Source organism: Muscardinus avellanarius (assembly GCF_963383645.1).
Source record: "Muscardinus avellanarius genome assembly, chromosome: 4".
In the NCBI taxonomy this organism is placed as follows: domain Eukaryota; kingdom Metazoa; phylum Chordata; class Mammalia; order Rodentia; family Gliridae; genus Muscardinus; species Muscardinus avellanarius.
In genome coordinates this window covers 101,859,066-101,880,089 of record NC_137789.1, presented here as the reverse complement: position 1 = coordinate 101,880,089, position 21,024 = coordinate 101,859,066, and the positions used below count along the sequence as shown (strand labels likewise).

The 21,024-nt window shown below is 38.7% G+C and overlaps 1 protein-coding gene across 2 annotated transcripts in view; it reads left to right on the top strand.

The window, feature by feature from the left end:
• WAPL (WAPL cohesin release factor) overlaps positions 1-21,024 on the top strand; it is a gene marked incomplete at both ends in the record, with an annotated part of 96,812 nt that overhangs the window by 18,317 nt on the left and 57,471 nt on the right. Inside the window, 2 exons of one of the 2 annotated variants that reach the window (XM_080695358.1) lie at positions 488-1,528; positions 5,030-5,148. In XM_080695358.1, the coding sequence (XP_080551484.1) occupies positions 488-1,528; positions 5,030-5,148 (1,160 nt within the window). The remainder of the gene's footprint in view (positions 1-487; positions 1,529-5,029; positions 5,149-21,024) is intronic. The other variant, XM_080695357.1, reaches the window with a different exon arrangement.

Sequence of the window (21,024 nt, the reverse complement as noted above, 5' to 3'; positions counted from 1 at the left end):
AACAGGGTCTCACCGAGTTGCAGAGAGCCTCACTAAATAGCTGAGGCTGTCCACGAACCGTGATCCTCCAGTCTCAGCCTCCTGAATGCTGGGATTACAAGCATGTGCCACTATGCCCGGCTACTAAATAATTTTTAATTTAAGCATCCTTATTTGAAAATCCTATGATTCCACTAAAGTTGTGTGTCAACTTTTATGTCATTCTGAATTGATTCATTTGCTTAACATTGCCAAAATCTCTTGTGAGAAGTGTAGGTTGACAATTTTAAGGACTTGGAAATCTGGGGATAGGTTGCTAGAAGATATGAGAACACTAATGAAAAGGTAGGAGGGGACATATCTGGTGTGTAAACATTAATTTCTTTACGATTTGAAGTTATTATAATTATTTCAAAGTTAACTGGCTCTGCACTATTAGCCACATATCCTTGCTACTTGTTAACTTGTATGTTGATGCCACTCATGTCTTTATTTTTCATTTTTATAGATAAGGTGGATAATTTTAGTGAAGAACATGAAAAAAATAGTCACCATTTTCACAAAAATGCTGAAGACAGTACTAAGAAGCCCAACACAGACACCACAGTGGCTTCTGGATACAAAATTGATGAAATTAAGGAAACAAATGATACGTGGAACTCCCAGTTTGGGAAAAGTTCGGAATCTTCATCTGAAATATCTCCAATCAAGGGGTCTGTGAGAACTGGTTTGTATGAATGGGATAATCTAGAAGAGATCAGATCAGAAGATTGCATTTTAAGTTTGGATAGTGATCCCCTTTTGGAGATGAAGGATGAGGATTTAAAAAACCGATTGGAAAATCTAAATGAAGCCATTGAGGAAGACATTGTACAAAGTGTTCTTAGGCCAAGCAACTGTAGGACGTACTGTAGGGCCAATAAGGCTAAATCCTCACAAGGAGCATCAAATTTTGATAAGCTAATGGATGGCACCAGTCAGGCTTTAGCCAAAGCAAACAGTGAATCAAGTAAAGATGGCCTGAATCAGGCAAAAAAAGGTGGTGTAAGTTGTGGGACCAGTTTTAGAGGAACTGTTGGACGGACTAGAGATTACACTGTTTTGCATCCATCTTGCTTGTCAGTTTGTAATGTTACTATACAGGATACCATGGAACGAAGCATGGATGAGTTCACTGCTTCCACTCCTGCAGATCTGGGAGAAGCTGGCCGTCTCAGAAAAAAGGCAGATATTGCAACATCTAAGACCACCACTAGATTTCGACCTAGTAATACTAAATCCAAAAAGGATGTTAAACTTGAATTTTTTGGTTTTGAAGATCATGATGAGACAGGAGGTGATGAAGGAGGTTCTGGAAGTTCTAATTACAAAATTAAGTATTTTGGTTTTGATGAGCTCAGTGAAAGTGACGATGAAGATGATGATGACTGTCAGGTGGAAAGAAAAACTAGCAAAAAAAGAACTAAAACAGCTCCATCACCCTCCTTGCAGCCTCCTCCAGACAGCAATGACAATTCTCAGGACAGTCAGTCTAGTACAAATAATGCAGGTAAGAATTATGTGTATATATGTATATATAAAAAGTAAATACGTAGCTGGGTGTGGGGGTGCATGCTTGTAAACTCAGTACTTGGGAGGCTGAGATAGGATAATCACAGGTTTGAGGACAGCCTCAGCAAGTAGTGTGATTCCTAGTGAGACCCTATTTTTAAATAAAACATGCTGGAGGTGTGGCTCAGAGGTAGAATGCCACAAAAAGAAAAGTAATTATGTTTTTCAGACTTAAATCCACAGCTGCTACTTACTCAAATTTTTGTTATGTTTAATTTTCATAGAAGTATCTATTTAGAACCACAAATTTACCTTATCCAAGACTACAGTATTTTATTTTATTTTGTGGTAATGGGGATGGAACCCAGAAGCATTCTACCTTAGCATCATACCCCTAGTTCAGTTTTATTTTTTACTTGGAAAAAAGATTAGGGAGTCTTCATATTTGTGTTTTAAGTTGGTGATTAGCACTTGAGAATTTTATTTTATTTATTTTGTGGTACTGGGGATTGAACGCAGGGACATTCTACCTCTGAGCTACACCCCAGCCCTAGTTTTATTCTTTATTTTTTGAAAAAGAGTCTCACTGAGTTGTGGAGATCCTCACTAAGTAGCTGAGGCTGGCTGTGAACCTGCAATCCTCCTTTCTCAGCCTCCTAAGGACTGGGATTACAAGTGTGCGCCACCACGCCCGACCAGAACTTGAGAATTTTAAACTGTGTATGTATGAGGCAGGAAAAGCAATTATCTTGGTATTTTAACTGAAAACCCAAATGCAGTGGAGATATAAGGTTAAGGTTTTAGTTTTTATTTTTTTGTGGTACTGGGCTTGGAACCCAGGGGCTTTTCTAACTCTGGGATATACTCCAAGACCTATTTATACTTTATTTGGAAACAGGGTCTCACTAAGTTGTTGAGAGGCTCACTAAGTAGGCTGGCTTCGAACCTCTGCGATCCTCCTGTCTCAGCCTCCCAAGTGCTGGGATTACAAGGGTGCACAACCACGCCCGCCTTAAGTTTAAGGTTTTAGACATTTGAAACTGTTCTGACAACATGGTTATGATGCAGGAAGCACTAGAAAAATGAAATTAAAGTCTCTTGTAGTTGGCTTAAAATTAATGTTTAAAGCATTCTCAAACTCTTAAGTTAATAAAATTGAAAAGTAGTAGGGAATTTTTCTTTTAATTGAAAATTCAGTTTGTCTCCTTGGATCCTAGGGTCATTGATGAGGTCCTCTCTTAGTTCAGTCTCCACTGTCAGAGGATAAACAAAAGAAACATAGCTCTGCTGTAATCACATCCTTACCTGACAAGGGCTTTGTGGAGTAGATTGTCAGTTAAGTGTATGAAAGCTTAACCGGCAGGATCTCTTAATAAAAGCACACACATTTTTTTTTTTTGTTTACTTGTTAAATAAAGCTTTTGTCCTATTTGGGTTGTAGAAAAGGAGTCATTATCATGAATTAAAATTATAGTTTTCTTGCTATGTGTGGTGGGCAGCCCATACCTGTAATCCCAGTATTTGGAGGCTGAACCTAGAGGATGGCCAGTTTCAGGCCAGCCTTGGCAATTTAATGAGGCTCTTAAAACAAAAAGGCCTGGGATATATCTTAGAAGTGGAATGCCTCTGAGTTCAGTCCCAATACCCACCCAACCCCTTCTATTCATGATAATAGTATTCTTAAATATAGTATCTCCTGGAGAGTATATTTTATATCTGAGACTACCTGTACCATCATGTTTTATTTGGTTCTGAAAATGATTTGCTAGACTAGAAGCATTCTTTTTTTGTTGCTGGTGATTCAACTCAGAGCCTTCCACATGCTCAACTCTATCCCAGCCCTTTGCAGGCTCACTCCATACTACCTGCTGCAAGTCCCCTCACCCCACCCCAAAAAAGCTTTTGTCAGAAATTATCCAGTGTTGTCTTGAATCCCTTTTGGAGAACAGAAGTTTAGGACAACATTACTAGACACTTGAGAACTGTAAGTAATGCTGTGCAGTAACTGAGCTCTTGTCTTGTTGCTGTAGTATACTTAACTCTTGTGCTAACCTGGATAGCAAGTTACCATGAACTGAACTTAAAAATCTGCTGCTGAGCCGGGCGTGGTGGTGCACGCTTGTAATCCCCGTGCTTGGGAGGCTGAGACAGGAGGATCGCGCAGGTTTGAAGCCAGCCTCAGCTGGTTTAAGAGACCCTGTTTCCAAATAAAATATAAAATAGGTCTGGGAGTGTAGGCCAGAGGTAAAAGGCCCCTGGGTTCCATCCCCCAATGCCACCAAAAAAAAAAAAAAAAAAATCTGCTGAAATTTTCATCTTGGGGGTAATAAGACTTCTTTAGGTGTGTTAAAAATTAGGGCTGAGGATGTGGCCCAGTGGTGAAGTATTTGCCTAGCAAACATGAGGCCCAGGGGTTTGATTTCCCCCAAACTCCAGCACCACAAAATGGTGGTGTGGGTCAGAGAGGGGTGGGATTAGAATCACTTTCAGAACTTGGAGTGATATTGAATAACTTTAGAAAATTAAAGACCATTTGTTTGATAATACCCCAACGTGGAATATGAGTCTTTATATAATATTATAATGTGTACAACATTAAACATTTTAAAAATTTGGGATAAAGAGAAATCACCCCTTTTTGTTAAGGTTAGCCTAAACCTTTTTTAGTTGTGTGTATAGAGCTACAAATCATTGAACCCACATTGTACTAGGTTACTTTATAACTTTTGCAAAGGATAGCTATTTTTTTTTGTTTCTCCTTTTTATTATTATTATTTGTGGTACTGAGGATTGAACCCAGGGACATTCTACCTCTGAGCTACACCCTCAGCCCTATTTTTTATTCTTTACTTTGAAACAGAGTCTCACTAAATTGTGGAAGGCCTCACTAAGTAGCTGAGGCTGGCTACGAACCTGTGATCCTCTTGTCTTAGCCTCCCAAGTACTGGGATTACAAGTGTGCGCCACCATACCTGGCTTTTTCAGATTTTTAAAAATGGCCTTTGTAGATGTAAGTGTTGAAGGCCAGCCTAATTCAGTGGACTTAAAAAGTCTAGAAAAATGTTAAAGGTAGATACCACCTGTTTTTTTTTTTTTTTTGTGTGTGTGTGTACTATACCATTGCCAGTGTTATTATCTTATGTATGATATTCCAGCAACTCTATGACCTTTGAACTTCAAAATTTATTAGGAGGGCTGAGAATGTAACTTAATGGCAAAACACTTGCCTAGCATGTGTGATGCCCTGGTTTGATCCCCAGTAATTAAAAGAAAATAATTTATTAAGTGTTTTCTTTTGCCATTAAAAAAGTAAAACTAGAGCACATAACAACCAGGATTATGAAGCATGGGGTGATAACAAGAGTAGTTTGTCAAATATAGTGTTCTTATTCCTTTATATTCTTATTCCCAAGGTGTGTCAGGGGGAAAAAACTTCATAAGTTGTTTAGTAGATAATTTAAGGTATTAGAAAGCTAGATAGTTTTGATTACCATTTCAGAAAACTTGGATTTTACAGAGGACTTGCCTGGTGTGCCTGAGAGTGTGAAGAAGCCGATAAATAAACAAGGAGATAAATCAAAGGAAAATACCAGAAAGATTTTTAGTGGCCCCAAACGGGTAAGTAAAGTATCATCGGTGATTTTTATTATTCATTTATTATTAAAGGGCTCAAATCTTAATTTTTTATTTGAATGCTATTAACAAACATCATGACAAATGCCTTTCAAAGGATATATGGAAGTTTTTTTCAAGGCATTGTAACTTTTTTTAAATTGGTAAGTATGTATAATGTATATAACCATCCTCACATGTACAAATTAGTGTTATTAAATACTTTCAGTGCTAGACAACCGACAGCACCCCCAATTTTTTCATCTTTCTGAACAAAACTTTCTGTACCCATGAAACAATAATTTTCCTCTTTTCCCTTTGCACTTTTAGTAACAATGGAGTCATAATATTTGGTCTTCTGTTTGGTTTATTTCACTGAGCATGATGTTTCTAAAGTCAGTCCATGTTAATCATATTTCAGAATTTCATTTCTGTTTTCCTGTTAAATAATACTCCATTCTGGAGCTGGACGTGGTGGCGCACGCTTGTAATCTCAGTATTTGGGAAGCTCACACAGGAGGATTACAGGTTCGAGGACTGCCTCACCAAATAGTGAGACTGAACAATCTAGCAAGTCCTTGTTTCAAAATAAAAATAGGAGCCAGGCATAGGAGTGCACACTTGTAATCCCAGTACTTGGGAGATTGATTCAGAAGGATCCCAAGTTTGTGGCCAGCCTCAGCTTCTTAGTGAGACCCTATGTAACTTAGTGAAACCCTATTTCAAAAAAAAAAAAAAAAATAGGGCTGGGGAGTAGAATGCCCCTGGGTTCAATCCCTGATACCCCCCACCCTCCAAAAAAAAATCCGGTGGGGCACACGCTTGTAATCCCAGCATTCGGGAGATGGAGACCAGAGGATCGTGGTTTGCGGACAACCTCAACTACTTAGTGAGACCCTGTTTCAAAAATAAAAAATAAAAAATAGGGCAGGGGATATAGCTCGGAGGTCAAATGTCTCTGGGTTCCATCCCTAGACCTGCAAAGAAAAAAAAAAAACATTGCATTCTGTGTATGTGAGACACATGTGTGAATGCATACTTATCCATTTCCTACATTTTGTTTCTCTTCATCTCTTGGATGCTACTATGAATGTTGTACTACTAGGTATGGTGGTACACACTCGGGATTCTTAGACAGGGATATTGGATATGTTAAAGTATTGTTTGTTTATGCTCGTGATTGGGTGGCTAGTTGGGAACTGAGGCCTGCTGCTATTGTCCAGCATCACAAGAGAATATTGTACTATATATTGCCAGCCTGTGAAAAGATCAAAATTCAAAGTACAGTTTCTTTTGAATGCCTATTATTTTCGCACTATCCTAAAGTTGAAAACTCGTAAGTCAGGGACCATCTGTGTATCTATTTGAGTCTTTGCTTTCAGTTTTTATGGAGGTATACCTAGGAGTGGAATTGCTGGGTCATATGGTAGCCTTGTAATTTCTTGAGAAACTGCCAAACTGCTTTGCACAGTGGCTATACCATTTTAAATTCTCACAGGAATGCCCAGAGGAATCCAGTTTCTATAAATCCTCACCAACATTTATTAATTTGATAATAGCTACTCTAATGGGTATGAAGTGGTATCTCATTATGGTTTGATTTGCATTTCCTTAATGACTAGAGATACAGAGCATCTTTTTTATATGCCTATTGGGCATTTGTTTATTTTTTGAGAAATATCTACTTGAAGTCCTTTACGCTCTCTTTTTTTTTTTTTGGCGAGTCTGGAATGGAACCCAGGGGCATTTGACCTCTGAGCTACACCCTCTGTCCTATTTTTATTTTGAAACAGGATCTCACTGAGTTGCAAAGGGTGTCACTAAGTAGCTGAGGCTGTCTGTGAACCGCGATCCTCTGGTCTCAACCTCCTGAATGCTGGGATTACAAGTGTGCGCCACCACACCTGGCTCTTTATACTCAGGTTTTTGTGTGTGTGTGTGTGTGCGTGTGTCTAGAGATGGAACTCAGAGGCATTTGACCTCCAAGCTATATCCCCTGCCCTATTTTTTATTCTTTAATTTGAAACAGGGTCTCACTACGTTGCGGAAGGCCTCACTAAGTAGCTGAGGCTATCTGCGAACTGCAATCCTCTGGTCTCAGTCTCTTGAATGCTGGGATTACAAGCGTGCACCACCACACCTGGCTTATACTCAATTTTGAATTACATTTTTTTGTTGTTGTTGAGTTGTAGGAGTTCCATATCATATACATGATTTGCAAATATATTATCCCATTTTGTAGGTCCTTTAATATAAAAAAATAAAAAATTTTGGAATCTAATTTTTTTTGTTTATGCTTTTGGTGTCAGCCTCAAGAAATACTTACCAAATACATTGTCATGTAGCTTTTCTTTGTGTTCTCCTCTAAGAGTTTTTTATTAGATTTTTATGTGCAAATTTTTAGTATATTTTTAATTATCTACATATAGAATAAGGTTAGGATCCTATTTCTTTCTTTCTTTTTTTTTTTTTTTTTGGTGGTACAGGGGTTCCTGGAAGCCCTTTGACCTCTGGGCTACACTCCCAGCACAATTTTTATATTTTTATTTGGAAACAGGGTTTCTTAAACCAGCGCGGCTGGATTTGAACCTGCGCAATCCTCCTGTCTCCACCTCCCAATCGCGGGGATTACAAGTGTCCGCCACCATGCCCTGCTCCGGGATCCTATTTCTTATGTATTATATAAGTCAATAATCTATTACAGTACAGAGAATAATTTGCTTGACTTTACTTTTATTGGGAAAACTAATTCCTTTAAGTAGCTTGTCAAATAGTTTATACATTACAGCTAGAGATAATCAGTGCCTTTTATTTTATTGATTGAATTGCTGTGTTTATTTTTGAGCCGGTGTGTGTGTGTGGGTTACCTCCAAGCTACACCTTCAGTCCTTGTTTTTATTTTTTGTTTTGAAACCTTGCTAGATTGCTGAGAGTCTTGCTTCATTGTTGAGGCCTGTCTTCAAACCTGAGATCCTCCGGTGTCTCAGCCTCCCAAGTAGTGGGGTTACCAGTGTGCCCCACCATGTTGGGCTGATTAAACTGCTTTTAAGCTACTAGAATATGAATGTTTCTATTTTTCATGGCCTGATTAATTTTTTTTCTTTTACCTATGTTCAAGTCCATTGGGGATTATTTTTTCAAAGTGATAGTGCAATAATTTTATACTCTTAGGTGGCTAAGTAAGGCTTTTAGTTTATATAAAATTGTGTGTGGCATAAGTTAAATTCTAGTTTTGATCAGTTTTAGGAAGTCTCAGATCACTATGCTTTTAAAAATTTTATTGAGGACCCCAAAGAGATTTTAATTACATGACTACTATCCAAGTATATCAGAAATGTAGGACTAATTTTAGGTATATTTATTTCTGATTCACTTATAGCACTAAACTCATTACATCTTAATATAAATTGTAATGAAAAGTTATTTTCAAAGCAAAAATTAGGAGAATAACATTGTTTTATATTTGTAGATTTCTTTAAAAGTCTGACTCAAGAAAGATTCTCATACTTCCTCCGTCCTGTTTTATTGTGTTATATTGGTTGAAATGTTTAAAGAAAATTTAACCTTACACAAATATATAGCTGTATTTTATTTTATTTTATTTTTTTTGGTGGTACTGGGGATGGAATCCAGAGACTTTCTACCTCCGGGCTATACTCCCAGACTTATTTTTTATATTTTATTTGGAAACAGGGTCTCAATAAGTAGCTGAGAGCCTCACTAAGTAGCTGAGGCTGGCTTCGAACCTGTGCGATCCTCCTGTCTCAGCCTCCCAAGCGCAGGGATTATAAGCGTGTGCCACCACGCCCAGCATACCTGTATTTTAGATAGCCTTTTCAAGTGATTCTGGATATTCTGATAGTATACTAAAACTCAGCAAATTAAAAATTAGTTGTAACTTGGAATCTGAAACCATTACCAGTGAACCTTTCATGATGTTAGTCATTGCTGTCTTGGATTTTGAATGGATCCTTTACCCATGCCTGGTTTGTAACAGGATACAGGGATAATGTAGAAAACACTGGTTGAAAGCTGGCATGGTGGCACACACTTAATATTTCAGCATTTGAGAGGCTGAGACCAGAGGATCGTGGTTCGTGGACAGCCTCAGCTACTTAGACCTTTCACAATTTAGACCCTGTTTCAAAATAAAGAATAAAAAATAGGGCAGGGGATGTGGCTCTGAGATTGAATGCCCCTGGGTTCCATCCACAGATCTGCGCAAAAAAAAAGAAGGAAAGAAAAGAAAAACACTGGTGAACACTAATAGTGATACATTTCATTATATAGTATCAGAAGTTCCCATTAATATCTTTGTCAGGGTCATCAGAAAAGTTCTTCAAATATTTGTTTTGTGAGCTGGTTATGGTGGTACACACTTGTAATCCCAGTACTTGAAAGCTGCAACAAGTGGATTGCAGGTTTGTGGCCATCTTCAGCTACTTAAGCCCGCTGCAACTTAGTGAGACCCTGTTTCACAATAAAGAATAAAAAAATAGGGCTGGGGATATAGCTTGGAGGTAGAATGTCTCTGGGTTCAATCTCTAGTTCCAGGAAAAAAATGTTGTTTTATTTTATGTTTGCAAGTTTAAATTTTTCCATTGGCACCAAATACTTAGAGGAAAACAATTGATAGAGATAGTTTGTCTTTGTTCTTTTTTTAAGAAAATGCCAGCTAGCTGGGCTTGGTGGTGCACGCTTGTAATCCCTGCGCTTGGGAGGCTAAGACGGGAGGATCACACGGGTTCGAAGCCAGCCTCAGCTACTTAGTGAGGCTCTCAGCAATTTAGTGAGACCCTGTTTCCAAATAAAATATAAAAAAAGGTTTGGGAGTATAGCCCGGAGGTAGAAAGCCTCTGGGTTCCACCCTCAGTACCACAAAAAAAAAAAAAAAAAAAAAGAAAAGTCTGGATAAGCATATTTTAATAAGCATATTTTGTCAAGACTTTCAGGATAGGAATGATGTTCCAGAAATAAGTGGCTAGTTTAGCACACAACTCAAAAAGTGATCTTCCCTTGATATAATCTTCATGCATTGTATGCAGTGGAAGTGTTTATGCATATTTGTCTTGTCACAATAGAATGTTAATGTAGTCAAGGGTCAAGAGTTAATATAATGGCTTGTAGCATGGTGGTACACACCTGTAATACCAGTACTTGAGAGGATGAGACAGGAAGATAGCAGCAATTTAGTGAGGCCCTCAACAACTTAGACCCTCCCTATTTTAAAATAAAAAAGCTGGACATGGTGGTTCACACTTGTAATCCCAGGACAGAAAGATTGCAGGTTCACAGACAGCTACAGCAAGTAATGAGACTCTCATCAACCTAGTGAAAGTTTGTTTCAAAATAAAAATAAATTTGGGCTGGTAATTTAGCTCAGAGGTAGAATGCCCCTGGGTTCAACCCCCCAGTGCCAATAAATTAATAAATTAAATAAATAAATAAATACATTAATAAAATAGAGCTGGGGGTGTAGCTCGGAGGTAGAATGCTCTTGAGTTCAATCCCAAGTCCCTCCCCCCAAAAAAGTTTCATAAAATTGTTTTGCTCCATCAAGAGCATTAAGTAAAACTGGCTTTTTATCTTTTTTTTAATGTATAGTATGAAGAAGTGAAGAATATGACTTGTAGTACAGTTTGGAGACTCTACTTTGATTTATGCTAATAATATACCAACAGTTTTACTTACTCTGACTTTAGCACCATCCATAGACATGTCAACATAGTGAATAAGGTAAATAATGATTTACCTTTTTTATCTTAAGTACTAGGGATTGAACCCAGGGGTGCTCTTATCTCTGAACTGCATTTCTATCTCTCTCTTTTTTTTTTTTTTGGTGGTACTGGAGGTGGAACCCAAAGGCTTTCTACCTATGGGCTATACTCCAAGACCTATTTTACATTTTACTTGGAAACTAGGTCTCACTAAGTTGCTGAGAACCTCACTAAGTAGCTGAGGCTGGCCTCGAACCTGTGTGATCCTCCTGTCTCAGCCTCCCAAGTGCGTGGATTACAAGTGTGCGTCACCACGCCCAGCTTCCATCTCCTTTTAAACTTTTTTGTTTGAAACGGTTTTCCTAAGGTGCTGAGGCTAACCCCAAACTTGCTGACCTCCTGCCTCAGCCTCCCAAATTGCTGAGGTTACAGATATGTACTGTTGTCTATTCTACTCCAAATGTCCTTTAACCATCTAGTTAAGGTCATGACCACCAGCTTTCTTCAAAATAAAGGCATATTTTTTCTTTTGTAATTTAATAAGTAAACTCCATGGTGTTACTCTGACACAGTATGCATATCTTATTTCCATTTATTGTCTTACCTCATTATTTAAGCATCCATTGTTGAGTTTTGTTGCATCATTTGTTAAACTTTGTTTCAGAATGGAGAGTTTCTAATTGCTATTTCTTTTACATTCAGTACCTGGAATCTGTAGATTTCTCTCAGTCTGCAAAACTTGGGAGGCTGAGACAAAAAGGATCATGGATTTGAGGCTAGTCTCAACATCATAACAAGGCCATCAGTAACTTACTGAGACCCTATTTGAAAATTAAAAAAAGTAAATAGGGCTGGGGGTGTAGCTCAGAGGTAGAATGTCTCTGGGTTTAAACCTACTAATACAAAAAAGAAAATCCCCCTTTTCCTTCTTCTCTTCTTACCCTGCCCATCACTATATACTCAGTAAGTGTTACTTATATTACATTTTACTTATTGAAATTATGTTAAGTTAAAAGAGCCAGACAAGCTGGGTGTGGTGGCGCATGCTTGTGATACCCCATGCTTGGGAGGCTGAGACAGGAGGATCAGGTTCAAAGCCAGGCTCAGCTACTTAGTGAGGCTCTCACCAACTTAGTGAGACCCTGTTTCCAAATAATATAAAATAGGTCTGGGAGTATAACCCAGAGGTAGAAAGCCCCTGGGTTCCACCCCCAGTACCTCCAATAAAATAAAATAAAAATAAGCCGGGCGTGGTGGCGCACGCTTGTAATCCCTGTGCTTGGGAGGTTGAGACAGGAGGATCACGAATGTTCGAAGCCAGCCTCAGTTGGTTTAAGAGACCCTGTTTCCAAATAAAATATAAAATAGGTCTGGGAGTGTAGCCTGAAGGTATCACCAAAAAAAAAAAAAAAAAAAAGCCAGACACAGCTGGGCATGGTGAAGCCTGCTTTTAATCCTAGCATTCAGGAGGCCTGAGACAGGAGGATGCAGTTCAAAGACAGCCTCAGCTACTTAGTGAGGCCCTTTGCAACTCAGTGAAACCCTGTTTCAAAATAAGGAATAAAAAATAGGGCTGGAGGCATAACTTGGAGGTAGAATGCCCCTGGGTTCCATCCCTAGTACTGGGAAAAAAAAAAAAAAATCCAGACACAGAATCTGATTTTCCAATCTCACTAAAAAACATTGACTATATAGAAACAGTAGAATAAGTGGTTACCGAGGGGGGAGGGAGAGATGTTATTCAAAGGATACAGTTATGTAGGATAAATAAGTTGAGGAGTAGAGTAGGAAGAATATAACTAATAATATTATAATGCTGAGAATTTGCTAAGAGAATAAATTTTAGCCATTCTTACACACACACACACACACACACACACACACACACACACAAAAGAGAACTAAGGCAAGAATAGGGAAGGGAAGGAATTTGCCCATCTGTAGCAGTCTTCTCACTATGCATGTCAAGACACCATCGTACACTAGTTAAATATATGCAGAGAAAGTAAATCTTAGGTATTAAATGTAGTAAATTATTCGTCTTAGTTTTTTTTGTGTGTATATGATACTGAGGATTGGACCCGGGGATATTGTACTTCCACACTACACCCTCAGCCCTTTTTTCTTTTTCTTTTTTTGGGGGGGAAGGTGGTACTGGGGTTCCTGGAAACCCTTCTACCTCTGGGCTATACTCCCAGACCTATTTTTATATTATTTTCATTTGGAAACAGTCTCTTAGGCCAGTGAGGCTGGCTTCAAACCTGTGTGATCCTCCTGTCTCCGTCTCCCAAGCAATGAGATTACAAGCGTGCATCACCATGCCCTGCTGCTTTTTTGTTTTGAAATGGGGTCTTGCTGGGCTGCTGAGGCTTGGTCTTGAACTTGCAATCCTGTCTCAGCCTTTACTAAGTAGTGAGATTATAGGCATGCACCACTATACCCAGGAGATTTTGCTGTGAGCGCACATGTGGGTGTGTGCATGCGTGCGTGTGTGTGTTTTACTGAGGAGTGAACTCAGGGAAATTATCATTGAACTATGCCTTCAGTCCCTTTTTGAAACAGAGTGACAGGGTCTTGCAAAGTTACTAAGTGCTGACCTCCAACTGTGTGGTCCTCCTGTTTCAGCCTCCCAGGTACTGGGATTACAGGTGTATTACCACTATGCCCCCCTCCCCCCCATTTTAGTTTTGGACAATGTCAACCATTTTCAAGTGTTTCTTTTAGTGTGTGTGTGTGTGTGTGTGTGTGTGTGTGTGTGTGTGTAGTGTACTAGGGATTGAACACAGAAGTATTCTACCTCTGAGCTATACCTCCAGCCCTATTTTATTTTTACTTTGAAACAGGGTCTCACTAAGCTGCTGAGGCTGTCTGTGAACCTATGATTCTCCCATGCTAGCCTCCCAAGTCCTGGGATTATAAGCATGTGCTTATAATATCCAGCTTCTTGTGTCCTTTTGATATATTCCAGTCATCTCTGAGCGCTCCTTTTCTGTGCAGTAAGATAATCAAGGCTCATCTTGTACTTTACTTGTTTTAGTTGTGGAATCATCTGTCCTAGGACTCTTGGCTCTTTTTGTTGAGATTTGTACATAACATAGAACCAAGATCTGAATACTGAGTATATTTGTTGTTTTAAGGCTCACCAGAGCTAGGAAATAAGTTAAAAAGCGAACCATAAGTTCATATTGATAGTTTCACTTAAAATTTAACATGATAGAATTTTGTAACTTAGCTTACTTTCTCTGTTTTACATAAGTATCTAAATTATAATACCAGTATTACTGTGAACAATAACACTGAGTAGAAAAGATTTCTTTGGCCGGGCATTGTGGTGCACGCTTGTAATCCCTGTGCTTGGGAGGCGGAGACAGGAGGATCCCGCAAGTTCGAAGCCAGTCGCGCTGGCTTAGGAGACCCTGTTTCCGAATATAAAAAAAAGTATAAAATAGGTCTGGGAGTGTAGTCTGGAGGTATTGGGTCTTCCAAAAAAAAAAAATAAAATAAAATAAAATAAATAAAATAAAAAGATTTATTTGTAATTCTTTTTGTTTTTATATTTTACTAAGGGTGACTAGTCAGTATTGTGTTCAAAGGTTTCTCGAAGTAATTTTTATTTTGTCTGCTTGTGTTAATTCACTCTGTTTAGTTGAGTTCATGAAGTACCTGTTTGTGTTTAGGTTCACCCCCTTTGTTGTTATTTTGCAGTGCTAGCGATAGAACCCAGGGTCTTTTACATGCCAGGGCTGAGACACTTTTCTAGTCCCTGTGTTCAGTAACTTAATCTTAAACTTAATATTAGAGTTAATTTCATTGCTACTAACAGCTTAGAAGACAGCAATATATATGTACTTGACCTGATTTTGAATGAATCTATTTGGTGTAAAGTAAATCAGGTCATGGCAACCGCAGCATACCTGTTTACTGTTGATGAACACAATGTAAAAGTGTCGGAAGAATATTATTGCAACTTTTAAAATAAAAATAGAAAGAGCTCTGGGGTTGAACTCATTCAAAAGATGTAGGATAAGTAAAGCCAATAGTCCTAACATTTTATTCCCTGAAAAGGGTCATGTAAGTAAATGTCACAGATTTTGTTTCATTTATGAGAAATTAGGATTCACAGAAAGGTCAGTTCTCCCAGAGATTTTTTTTTTTTGCCCCACATACCCAGGGGAAAGAGAGGGGCTAGATAGGTGGATATAGGTAAACTATTCTCAGCAGTTATCTTACTCTCTGTTAATAGTAGAAACACTGTCATGTAGCTGATAGGCCAGTAGGAGAATCTGGGATTTCTGGAATTGGATCTCTAATCTGATTAAAGACAGCAGTGACCCCAATTCCAAGTGGTAAAGAGATAGTCCATGGCCTGTAGTGCTGTGTTTTCTTCCCTTTCTATCAGGGTTTCTTAGCCTAAAGTACTATTGACATTTTGTATTGAATAATTTTTAGTTGTGGAGGGTGGTCCTGTATATTGGGAAATACTCGGCCTCTCTACTAGAATCCAGTAACAATCCCTTCCTCTCTAGTTATAACCAGAATTACCTTCAGACATTGCCACATATCTCCTGAAGAAAATGTATCTGCTAAGAGAGAGTGAGAAAAGAATCTCGAGACTGTATTCAGACATGATGCCCATTACTCCAAAAGATCTTAGTTTATAGTTTCTGAAAACGAGAGTATTTTTCTACATAGCTACAGAATGCCCATCAAAGCTAGGAAGCTTACAATAATGTAATACTAAAGTCTAATCTGCAGATCCCATTCAGATATCATTCATTGTTCTGATAATGTCCTTTATAGGAAAGGAAATAAACCTATCTCCTAAACAAAGTGCCCATTTTAAAATCCAGAATCGCACATTGCATTTAGTTGTCACAAGTCTTTACACTCCTTCAGACTGTTGCAGTATTTGCGTTTCCTGGTCTTTAGATAGTTTTGACTTTGAAGATGTCTTAAGGCCGTTTATTTTGTAGAATGTGCCTCAGCTTGTTTTTGTCTGATGCTTCCTTGCAATTAGTTTTAGATGACATGTTTTGGGTGGGAATACCACAGAAGAAATGCTGTCTTCTCACTGTTTCATATCAAGTGATACAGTAGCAGTTTATTTATTTATTTTTATTTTTTATTTTTGGCTGGTTTGGGGATAGAACCCCGGGGGCATTCGACCTCCGAGCTACACCCCCTGCCCTAATTTTTACTCTATTTTGAAACTGGGTCTCACTAAGTTGCAGAGGGCCTCACTAAGTAGCTGAGGCTGTCCATGAACCGCGATCCTCCAGTCTCAGCCTTCCAAATGCTGGGATTACAAGCCTGCGCCACCACTCCCAGCTACAGTAGCAGTTTATACCATTACTGTTAATGGATCACTTGATTAAGGTGCCTGAGCCACCATTCCCAGCTACAGTAGCAGTTTATACCATTACTGTTGATGTTAATGGATCACTTGATTAAGGTAGTGTCTGTTAAGTCCAACTTTTCTCATCATGCTTTTTTACACATTAGTTTTAGCATTGGAGGGTGTGTGTGTGTGTGTGTGTGTGTGTGTGTGTGTGTGTGTGTATGGGTGGGTGGAGAGTACTGGAGGTTGGACTCAGTGGCATTCTACCATTGAGCTATATCTATAGCCTGTTTTGAGATAGGATCTCTCTAAGTTGCCCAGGTTGAGGATCTTTCTTCCCCAGCCTCCTGAGTGGTTGGGGTTACATGTGTGCTCCACTGTACCTGGCAGCATTAATTCTTAAATCAGTTTTTACTATGGTGGTTTCCAAATGTGACTTCCTAATTACATAGTTCCTTCTACAGTTATTAGTAGTTGGCTTTCTGTTGTAAAATCTATCATTTATTACCCTCTATCCATCTATGTATTCATTCATTTGTGTCAGTATGATTGTAGATTTATGCTTTTTCAATGTTTTGTTACAGTTACTCATTTAAATGATAGTTCTATCATTATTTCAAAACTCAGATTTTCTTAGATTTGGTTGGTGGATGTTTCTTTGAGCTAACTTTGGCAAGTCCAATCCTTTGTATTTTCTTACTGACTCCCTAAGAGGTTCCAGGTTCATCCTGTACTTTCTCACTTCTGTAGTCAGCTATTTCTCCAAGGATTCCTGTTTCCATTTATAGTGGAGAATGATGTTCTGCAGTAAAAATCTAGTCACTAGGTATGATTTTTTTCTTCTGAGGTGTCATTACTTCTAGGTACTCTGAGTAGACAGAGCTAGTAAACATGTAAAAATATTCATACTGTGTTTCACACACACATACAAACACATACTTATTTTCTTAGCCATCTTCTGTATGTTTAGAATAATGAATTTATACTGATATTTCCAGTTCTAGTTCAACACCATGTTTTATTCTAGCCTTTTCACTTTATTTTACTTTTCTTTGCCAACAGTGAGAAATCTGGTTCTCATTATCCTCAATATTTACTTGTTCAGTCCTCCTGTAGGTGACTAATTTCTTTATCACACAAGTAATCTCCTCACCCTAGTGCCACTGACATGCCCTAGCCAAGAGCTCCCCTTTTCCTCTCCCCACCTCTGTATGTTAGAAAGCACCAACTTCTTAAGCATGCTGTTGGTGAGAATTTTCTTTGACATTTCGCCAGGATTGTGGAGAGGGTTGTTAGCATTGAGCCAGTTGAGAGAATACATTCTGCAGAAAGATGAGGGTGAAGAAAATGGATAACATTTTTGAAATAAAGATTCAGAAATGTCTGTAGTGGGGAAAGTAAGGATGGGATTTTAGGGATTAGGTTAAGGTATTTCTGAATTTAAGTACCTGTGGTTTCTAGGTCAGGTTTTTGTGATTCTTTGGCACTTCTAGTACTTTTCTTCATGAAGTGTTGCCCTGTTTCTGATTTCTAGCTAGTTTATCTCCATACCCTTATTTATAGTTGTTGTATATATGTGATATACTTAGATCAAGCTTGCCTGCTTATGGTTTGATTTCTACCCTTTCATTCAGTTGCTGCCTTATCTTGCCTGTTTATTATTTATATGCTTCTAGGGATTGAACCCAGGAACATATTACCTCCGAGCTTGTATCCCCCCAGCACCCCTTCCTTCAAAACAGGGTCTTGCTAAGTTGCTGCGGCTGATCTCAAAACCTGTGTTCCTCCTAAGTACTGGGATTATAGGTGGGTGCCACCTGGCTTGACCTGGCTTGCCTGCTTCTAAGTCATTATTTGTATAATCAGCCTCACTGACTTTCAGTGCTTAGAGGGCTGTTTTACCTGGGTTGCTCGCCATTGTGTTTTGCAGTTAAGAGTACTGCTAGGTCATTGAGGAAACTATGTAAAGGTAAATCTTGGTTTCACTTTTCAATACCTTTACTCTTATTATCATTTCCCTGTAGCTTAGTGCTGGGCCCATCTGGCTTTGTTTTATCTGACTCTAAGGAACATTCTGGAATTAAATTTTTTCTGCCCTTCTGTCTCAGTATGACATTTAGCAGTTAGCTTATGGGCAATTGAGTTAAAATTTATCAGTGTAAGTCATGTTACATATTCAGTTGTGTAGAACATTATAATTGCATAAAGCTACAATTTTAAAGTTGAATAGTTTTATAAACTCATTTTTTGTTTCATAAAACACATTTATATAGGTTGTCAACTTAACAGAATGTTATAACTGAAGAGATTTAAAGGACAAGTCCTCCTACGTCTCACCCAAGAACAAATGTTCCTTCCACAGTATCTTCCTTTAGCAGTTAGGACCTACGTTCCGTGAAATAGCTTGTTTTTCTGCCAAACATATTTCCCCAGTGTTACCTTTGCTCATTGTTTGGGAATTCATCCTAGGATCTAGTCATTAAGATGGTATTGTGAGATCCACTATATTCGCAAGACTAGAAATAGAGACATTAATGGATATGAAGCATGAATACAAGAGAGATCATAGCCACTGATCTGGTGATGAGGAATACTGCCAAAGTGTAAAGGTTAAAAGCTAATGGTGTCCATTTACAAGTCCTAGGTTGGTGATGCAAAGAATTATTATTATTATTATTATTTATTTATTTATTTATTTATTTTTTGCGGGTTTGGGGATGGAACCTAGAGGCATTTGACCTCTGAGCTACATCCCCTGCCCAATTTTTTATTCTTTATTTTGAAACAGGGTCTCACTGAGTTGCAGAGGGCCTAAGTAGTAGCTGAGGCTATCCGCAAACCGTGATCCTCTGGTCTCAGCCTCCCAAATGCTGGGATTACAAGCTTGTGCCAACATGCCTAGCGCAAAGAATTATTGAAACTGTGAGTGGGTTCTGGTTGACCCTCGGTATGGAAGAGAGTCACTTTTAATTAGCTTATCTTCGTTATATTTGGGCAAATTATTATATATGACTTTGTTCTAGCTGATTTGGCATACAGAAGGAAAGAGGGTATCTTAGAAAGGCTGTTTGGTGAGATAGAATATTTTTTTTCCACTGGAATTCTGAATAGTTTTGCATTTCTTTAATGTGTTTGTGCCAAATCAGAAGCCTCAATTTTCTTCTGGTAGAAGTAGTATTTAACTTAAATATTAAACCAGGCATTTAAATCATTGGTTTAGCCGGGTGGGGTGGTGCACACTTGTAATTCCCGCTCTTGGGAGGCGGAGACAGGAGGATCGTGCTGGCTTGGAGCCAGCCGTGCTGGCTTAAGAGACCCTGTTTCTAAAAAATAAAAATAAAATAAAATAAAATAGGTCTGGGAGTATAGCCTGGAGGTAGAAGGGTTTCCAGGAACCTCATACCACCATAAAAATAATAAAATAAAATAAATCATTGGTTTATATAAGTTAAAAAAAAAGAGCTATGCGAGGTGACACATTCCTGTAATCCCAGCACTTGGGAGACTGAGACAGTAGGATCACAGGTTCTAGGACAGCCTCAGCAGGCAGACTTTCATCAACCTAGTGACACCCTGTTTCAAAATAAAAATAGAGCTGAGGGTATACTGTGGAAGTAGAATGCCTTGGGTTAAATTGCCAGTACCATTAAAAAAAAAAAAAAAAAAAAGCCGGGTATGGTGGTGCACGTTTGTAATCCCAGCATTTGGGAGGCTAAGACAGGAAGGAGAATCATGGTTCACGGACAGCCTCAGCTACTTAGTGAGGCTCTTAGCAACTCAGTGAGACCCTGTTTTAGAATAAAGAATAAAAAAATAGGGCTGGGGGTGTAGCTTAGAGGTAGCATGCCCCCGGGTTCCATCCTAGTACTGAGTACTGCCAAAGGAAAAAAAAATAAAAGAAAAATAAAAGGGAATGTAATTTGTTTTCTCTATATATGCCATATTTTTCCTTAAAACTTTATTCTGGCAGTGTTTTATTTTTTTTGTGTTTTTTGTATTTAAATTTTTTGTGTGTGGATTTTTTCTGCGGATGTAACCCAGGGGCATCTGACCTCCAAGCTACACCCCTGCCTTGTTTTTTATTCTCTATTTTGAAACAGGATCTCACTGAGTTGCAAAAGCCTCACTAAGTAGCTGAGGCTGTCTGCAAACCATGATCCTCTTTTCTCAGCCTCCTGAATGCTCTGATGACAAGCGTGCACCACCATGCCTGGCTCTGGCAGTGTTTTTTTTGTTTTGTTTTGTTTTTTTGTGGTACTGGGGTTCCTGGAAGCCTTTCTACCTCTGGGCTACACTCCCAGACACCTATTTTTTATTTTTATTTGGAAACAGGGTCTCTTAAGCCAGCACACGCACCTGGCTTCGAACCTGCGCGTTCCTCCTGTCTCTGCCTCCCAAGTGCGGGGATTACAAGCATGCGTCACCACGCCCGACTCTGGCAGTGTTTTAATAATGGGTGAAAGTACTAATTATCTTTCAGTTTTTTTTATTTCAAGTTCCCTTAAAGTTTAGAAGTTCAAAAAAATTTCCCTGTATTCAGGTGTGGTGGTATATACCTGTAATCCCAGTACTTAGGAGGCTGAGACAGGAGGATCAGCAATTTAGCAAAACCTCACTTAAGAAATAAAAAAGGAGCCAGGTGTGGTGGCTCATGCTTGTAATTCCAGCATTCGGGAGGCAGAGATAGGACTTGGAAGAGAAACAAGAAATATTTAACTGGTGCACTGAAATGATCAGTGAAGGATCAAGGTTCGTGGACAGCCTCAGCTACTTGGTGTGGCCCTTCACAACTCAGTGAGACCCTGTTTCAAAAATAAAGAGACTAAA